The sequence below is a fragment of the Rhagoletis zephyria genome, unplaced genomic scaffold, assembly GCF_001687245.7.
Source record: "Rhagoletis zephyria isolate East Lansing unplaced genomic scaffold, Rhagoletis_zephyria_1.1 Rzeph_scaffold_10893, whole genome shotgun sequence".
Classification (NCBI taxonomy): domain Eukaryota; kingdom Metazoa; phylum Arthropoda; class Insecta; order Diptera; family Tephritidae; genus Rhagoletis; species Rhagoletis zephyria.
The window spans coordinates 12,412-20,283 of NW_016167970.1; the positions used below are offsets into that span (position 1 = coordinate 12,412).

Here is a 7,872-nt window from a genome sequence, read left to right on the forward strand (position 1 = left end):
GCTGCTCAGTCATACAAAGCAGCAGTATTGATTGAGTATGCAATAGTTGATGTTCAACGCATGCCAGTCTCTGGTGGAAACGAAAATCAAACATAAGCTTAAAACTTTGTAGTAAAGTAAACAAAAGCACACATTTTCATGCAAATTTCAAACTTTTTTTCTTAGACGTAAAAGAAATAAATAAAGAAAAAATTAATAGTCATAACTTGTATAGAATTCGTCTCGCTAATTATGTGGCCTCAACTGTATATTCATATGTTTTAGACCCGATTGTTGCGGGAACAATTTAGATCTAGTTTTTATTGCAACGGCACAACTAAGCGCTGCCTAAATCGAATAGTCCTTAAGTCGGACCAAAGGGGTGTCAGCTAGGGTGTTCGATTATCCGGCCTTTTTACGAAAACCAGTTTTCGAGTTATTCCGAAAATGGCAATTAAAAACAAAAAAAACGGTTCTGCCTTTTCAAATTAAGAACAAGTAGCTTTTAGTATGGGACCACCTCTGACCTAACACCTTTCCTTAAAAAAAAAAAATTATAGAAATTGATTAACGTGGTCCAAAGTTATGCGGTCACATACATAAAATATATATATTCCGACGAATTGATAACCTTCTCCGTTTTTTGACGACGGTCAAAAACTCGGATAGAAATCAATTAGGCAAAATAAGTTTAAAATACATACGTATTTTGGATTACTAGTAAAACAGAAAAAATAAGTGAAACGATGCACTTTTAATGGGGTTCACCGATCTTGACAAGAGTAGATCGTTAAAACAACAGTCCTTTGCCGGAGAAACTTCGAGCATGCTGATAGTCAGACGGCACTTATGGCTCTCTCATCGTTCGAGGTCAAATCCTTATTGGTCCTGGAGTGCATTGAGAAGCTTAATTCCCTTGCTGAGTATAACACTAAGCAACTAATATTGGTACTAGGGCATATGGGAGACTGGCTGCTGCCTCGGCCCCGATAGGACCTGAGCCATTCTTTGCGGTGGATTCCAGCAAAATAAAAGAAGTGCTCAGAAAAGAAAAAAAGTAAACTGAGGGTACTCCATTGGCGTAACACCATGGGACTTCGTCACGCCAACAGCTTATTGTTGGGGGGTACAATCTAAAGAGATGCAGATTACTTATAAACCTCTCCAAGTCTCCTAAGAATTATTACAGGTATTTTGATGGGTCATTTTAGGCTTAGAGGCCGCTTGCGTAAGTTGGGGATCTGATCCAGCGATCTATGTCGCTTTTGTGACTCCGCCAAAGAGAACCTATTGTAACTTCTCCTGGAGTGTGAGGCCGTTTCACGAAGAGAGGAGAGATGCTTACGATATATCACACGTTTAATAATATAGCGATGTAATCCAAAATTTACGTTTTCGGAGATTTCACTATACAATTAATAAGCTTGATAAGCAGAATATCTAATAGATGACTAAACTTCCCAAAAATGACGAAGATATGTGTATGTATTTCCATCTGTATTTTGGTATACCAACTGTACGAATTGATGAACTTCTGATTGGGTTTTTCCCCAAATTAAAATTTTGAAATAATTCTGTATATTATTATTACGTGCGATATATGGCTAAGAAAAGTGCACATACACTCTCTACCCTCGGTATCTGTTCTAAAATTCATAGAGTATTTAGGGCTAGATACAGTGTTGCTATAAGCCGAGGGCCCAACAGACCTACTGGTCGCACTGCTTACTTTATTATTTTCTATTCTATTCTAAATGAGAATGAACACAACATGCCGATGCACTGATTTAGACGGCGTTTAGTAAGCTGCTACAACAAAAAACGGTGAAAGATTTTCGTTCGGCGATGGAAAATCTTCTAGTTCAATTTTAAATGAAATAAATATTTATAATGTTTAGATTCTGGTACTTAAATAAACTATGTGGAAACCCGGTAAAGGGGTGGTTCGTGTAATGGGGGTACCGTTATAGGGCAGAAATGTGTTGGGTACCTACATATGTCCGGGTCGAGTCTGGATAACTAAGAATTAGGTCCGGTGTCCACACATTAATTTCGCCTGAACTGTCCCAAGGCAGTCGCTTCTATGTACGTGAAGATTATTCAATAAATGCAACTTAAGTTACAGAAGATTCCTTAAGAGTAACTTTTCTAGTTGAAGAGCTTGTAAAACCGCCTGGAAGCTGCTAGAAGCGAAAACAATGGAATGACTTTAAAAGTCAAAAGTTTACCAAGTGCTACCACGTTGATTTACAATGGACGTTCCTAATTTGGGTTGCCAGAAGGTTTTACATTTATTACATTCCCCTGGGCTTAATTTTCTGTATGTATTACGAAATTAATTTATTTTTTAAAGGTCTAATTTAACAGGTTTCTTTCTAATCCTTTGCGAACGTCTGAGCTGTGTTAAGGTAAACTGATCCTGGTTTTCGGTAACTGATGATATGTCTACTCGTTATTAGGAGGTGTCTGCACAGCTGAGTGATGATGTGGTGTGTGTGTGATGAGGAGTCCGCTGGTTCCAGATCAATGTCAACATCGACTTGTTCTGACGACTCATTTGTTTTGTTGTCTCTCAGCTGGTTTGGATGCTGGCGGATCCAACCATTAGGGGTCTGCAAGACATATAGCTTATTTCCCACACACTTCAGTACTTTGGCCTCGACTCATCGTCACTTATGAACTTCATTGGTTTCGGGTTAACTATTTTCTCAGTGACTACAATGGAAGTTCCTAATTCGGGTTGCCAGAAAGTTTCACAAAACAAACCCTGTTTAAATTGGTGAATCGTACCTGTTTATAATTAGCCTACTTTAGCAGTTACTCCTTCTCCACAAAGTGTTTTTAAAGACTAGATTTTCGGGCCGCGGTTAAATCCGATTGCGGTTTAAACTTAGTTTAATCGCGGGAGCCAGTTGGTTAAACTAAGATTAGCCAATTAAATATGAAGGCTGTTTACGTGATCTAAGTTTAAACTGGCCCTGAAAAACTGGCCCGAAATATGATGTTTAACTTTTTGCTAGTTTACTCCCAGATACACTTACATACTTTCGCACTATGTTTAAACCCACCATAAAAAATGCGAAATTTAATCGTTTCTTCTAAATTTTTATAAAATGAACTCTTATTTCTTCGCATATAAATAACAGGCTGTGGGACGTCAGGAATCAAAATAGGTGTATTAAGATTTATCGAGGACATATCGCTCAGGTTAACTCTGTAAAGTTCTCGCCGGATGGATTATGGATTGCCTCTGCTGGTACAGAAGGGTCCGTGATAATCTGGGATATACGTAAGAGTAAACAAATCATGGATTTTACTGAACAGCCGCCCGCAGCTGCTATTACTTGCATACAATTTCATCCGTTTGAGTTTCTTTTGGCCGTTGGACGTGTCGATGGCACCGTCTGCATATACGATTTGGAGAGTCAAGCGCGTATCTCTCAGACTGAGTCCGAGAGCCAGTTTTATGGACATCCAATAAAGTGCATTACATTCAGGTATTTAATTTGAATTACATACCAAAATCACTTACGTTTTATTTACAAACTAAAATTTCCAGCGAAAATGGGGAGTGTCTCTTTGTGGGCACTGCAGCAGGTATTTCTGTAATTGGATGGGAACCGGATCGCGAATTCGATCACATAATATCCACTTGGACTGCGTTGGGTGACATGAAAGTTGTTAATCGAAAACTGGTACGTTAATAGGATGAGACTTCCATTGCGGGCAAACACTTTTTAATTTTTATTTCGCAGATCTGTGGCTCCTATGAACAAAGTATTGTTTCAATAAATGCACTAAGTATTGACCGAGTGTTCCCGTTCTACAATCCGTCAAACATAACACCCACCGCTTTCAGCCATAATTCCACTACACGAAAGAGTTTTTCGCGCGGTAGTCAGAAGCTGAGACTCTCAATTACAGGTCCGAAAGCTTCACGGCTGGTGGAGGAAAATGAGGATAACAAGAGTCCCAGTCTTGACGGCCACTCATCGCCAAACTTGAGTCTTGAGTTGGTCGACGAATCCTTATTGGACACTACTTCTCCGCCCCCGGCCACAACGTCTGCTATTCCTTTATTACATACTGTGAATAGTAATAGTGTTTATGATGCGTCGTATACGAGCGCGAGTCATTTAGCGCATAAATCTAATACATCACCTCCATATAATTTCCCATCGATGGCATCCAGTACCGGGTACAGTTCGTTTAGTGGCAACGGCCTTTGTTCGCTAAATTTTGATGGACCCAGTTCGTTGAAAATGCCAGGGGAACGTGAAATTTATCTCCACATGCCGATGGCGAACTCTTTTGCTAATGACATTGAATACAATTTAAATGAAAGTAATCCGCCCATAATATCAAATTATAATCATACAGAGATGGTTGAAGATTTTCCGGTAAATCAAAATAATCATCAACAGTCTAATGTACCAGGCTCGGTTAGCTCAACAACGGCGTCTATAGGACCGGCGCAACAGATACCAGCATATAAAGGCTCGAAATCGAAAACAGCAGCGACTGCACAAAAACGCGCTACTCACATAGCCATATCAACGAGTAGCAAATCACATGTGAACTCCTCCCACCAGCAACGTAGTAAGCTGTCACAGGTGTCATCGGTGAGCTCTACAGAGCTGCACAAATTAGACGACAACATGTCACTGAAAAAGTCCGCTTCTTCGCATTTTGTGAACAAGACGAAGCGCGGCAACGAAACGCAGTCAAATCTGAACAAAGAAAATGCGCGAAATAAAAATATAAGCGTACAAATCTACGCAAAGCCGCCGACACGATCGCGGACCACACTGGAGCTGCGATCGCCACAACGACAAAATACTGCGGCGGCAGCTGCTGCTGCTGCTCAGAGGCAAACAAATGTAAGTTGACAGTTAAAATTTTGCTTGATGTTATCTTAACCAAAGTAGAGCACCAAAATAATAGCATTCCCACGACAGCCGGTTCTATGTACCGGAATGACTCGCTTTCTACCCGAACAAGGGCTGTTGTTCCGGCGATCTAACCCCGTTTAGGTCGGCGAAGTATCTCTAGAAGTTGTTCGCCCATAGGGCTATATTTGCTACGCATTCTTCTGCTCAGGGCTCGCATCGAGTCAAACCCAGGGCCAGAAACCTATACCTGCTGTGTATGCCAGAGACGACTACACCACAACTCCACCTCAGTCAAATGCAATGCTTGCGACGGGTGGAGTCACCTCAGAGTCTGCTCAGGACTACGGACCCTTCGGCAGTGGACCACATCATTTGTGGCCCCTACTGCTCAAATAGAGCAGCCTTAACGGCTAACCCCAGTCCACCTGAGCAGCTCAACACAAACACCACAGCACCACAACACAGTAGACCACACTACAACCACGAAAGACCACACAACACACACAACCGCACCACGATCTTTGGCACTCAAGCCTGTCAAACGATCGTAGGGGAACAGACTTGGCTGAGCAGATAGACGATTCGACATTCTGCACAATGAACGACGACGCACCCACCAGGATTATGGGTAACTGCAGTAGCTCGCCAGACATCACAATAGTNCACCAGGATTATGGGCAGCTCGCCAGACATAACAATAGTCAGCGCTGGTCTGATAAACAGCGTATCATAGCGACCTATGCTGACTTTGGCATCAGACCATCTGCCCATGGTCATCTCGATCGATAAACGAACCGACTTTGCTTCCTCGGAACACCGGACTTATACTAACTTTTCTAAAGCTTATTTGAAAGGCTTCGCGAAATTTACTGAGAGCACCTTCGCTGCGCTCCCCACACCAACCGACATCCACCTTGGTGAACGTAAGTTCTGCAGGGTTGTCACTGCTGCTGCAGTTCGCTTGGTACCGGCAGGATGCATCACGGATCCATGTCCAAACTTCCCTGCTGAAGCGAATGTTCTAGCCATTGAGCGTGACAACCTTCGTCAGGCCGATCCCGGAAATCCACGTATCAGGGATCTCAACGCGGGGATTCGGCAACTAGTGAACGTACATAAGCGGAAGAAGTGGGAAGAGCATCTGAAAACTTGTAACTTCGCCTCTGGTGTCAGCAGACTTTGGTCAACCGTGGGGTCACTGTCCAATCCGACGAAGCACGACGACAGGGTCTAAATTTCTTTCGGCGACCATGCTTCGTCGGGCNTTGTAACTTCGCCTCTGGTGTCAGCAGACTTTGGTCAACCGTGGGGTCACTGTCCAATCCGACGAAGCACGACGACAGGGTCTAAATTTCTTTCGGCGACCATGCTTCGTCGGGCCCGGAGCGATGCTGGAGCTATTTTAGCCGGCAGTTCACACTGCATCCTCCGGCGGACAAAGCCAAGCATAGCGTGACAAGAAGGCTGGACAAACTGCCAACAACTTGTGCCCGCCTTGCTTTCACTAGCGGTGAAGTTACGGTGGCCATCGGGAAGGCGAAAGCCTCCAAGCGGAATATTCATGTTGATACTGAAAAATTTGGGTCCTGCGGGAGTAGCGTACCTAACGGAGGTACTCAATATGTCAATGGCCACTCTCATTAACCCAGGCATCTGGAAGGTTGGGAGAGTGGTCCCACTGCTCAAAACGGGGAAACCAACCAACAAAGGAGAATCTCATTGGCCGATAACACTTCTTTCCTCGGTAGCGAAGACACTACCGTCAGCCACTCCACGCTACTAGAAGATATAGAGGCTTCCTCTCTCCCACAGAGGCTCAAACGGTTGTCGATGGTGGATGGACTTGGGCGAGCCAAAGATGTTGACCAAAAATTTTCATCTTTCACGCAGATTGTTTTTAGAGCATAATGGACCATATTTTTGCTATTACAAATCAAAATTCTAAAAAAACGGATTTTCGGCCTAAGCTACTGCGTAAGCTGTTTAATGTAGTTAGGCGCAGAGAGTACGCAAATATTTTAACCGAAACAATTAGGAGGTCAAGAAAGCTTAAACGGATAATTTTAGAATCTGCTCTGGGGAGTTTGTTTCAAGGCCTCTCAAAAGATGGAAGGACAGTCGCTCTGCTTGGATTCCTTCACCCAAAACTAGAGCTCGAACCAAGAGAGACCAGAAGGTCTCCGTCGGATTGGAGGTTGTTTTTTTTTTTTACCTGGAAATCTATCCGTTGGGTGATCGGTTCTTTCGATACGGATGGAATCCGAGGAGCTTCTACTGCCCCACCAGGTAGGCATCATGAGTAACAGTTTTGCTTCGCAGAAGAGACTACTCGCTAGCAAAATCGTTTGAGCCAATAAGTTTAGCTTCTTCTGTGCTTAAAGCAATGGAGAATATTATAGACAACCACATCAGAACGAATTCTCTGAAGCGAGCTCCGTTGCATCTAAGCCAGCACTGATATAGCGCAGGACGGTTCACGTCCACTGCTCTCCACCAGCTTCGGATATCCAGATAAAATGTACATTCAAAAATAAATATATAGTTGGATAGCAACCCGACTTAAAACCAGAGAATCCCCCTTGCCTTGTTAGAGTTTATAGAAGATATTAAGAATAGTCACAGGCATTCTTACAAGGTTACTTGCACAAACTAGGTATTTAGTCAAACGATCTCTGCTGCTACTATGGCTAAACCAAAGAAACTCCTTTGCATCTTCTAGACTTATATCCGCTGCTTTTTTTAGGAGACGCGAGAGAAATCTTGGTCGAATGTAACCACAGTAGGCGCAGAATCAATCCCTGTTCCCTAAAGCTTTTCCAAAGTTTTTAGAGGCCCTAGGCTTAACAGAAACATTGTGAAGAGCATTTGTCATATTAGATCCTAGATAGTAGTGCATACCTCATGTTTATAGCTTTATACATATCTAGGCTGAGTAAAACCAAAGATTTAAATTTACTTTTTCATGGTTTATTTTATAGAGATTTTCAAGCTATAATGCAGA

The 7,872-nt window shown here is 42.7% G+C and overlaps 1 protein-coding gene across 1 annotated transcript in view; it reads left to right on the forward strand.

Moving 5' to 3' along the window:
• The window catches only part of kat80 (katanin p80), a gene marked incomplete at both ends in the record, with an annotated part of 18,535 nt that extends 10,668 nt beyond the window's left edge, over positions 1 to 7,867 (forward strand). Inside the window, 4 exons of the mRNA XM_017632984.1 lie at positions 3,126 to 3,476; positions 3,539 to 3,674; positions 3,735 to 4,859; positions 7,850 to 7,867. Of these exons, the coding sequence (XP_017488473.1) occupies positions 3,126 to 3,476; positions 3,539 to 3,674; positions 3,735 to 4,859; positions 7,850 to 7,867 (1,630 nt within the window). The remainder of the gene's footprint in view (positions 1 to 3,125; positions 3,477 to 3,538; positions 3,675 to 3,734; positions 4,860 to 7,849) is intronic.
• Positions 7,868 to 7,872: the final 5 nt, after the last annotated feature.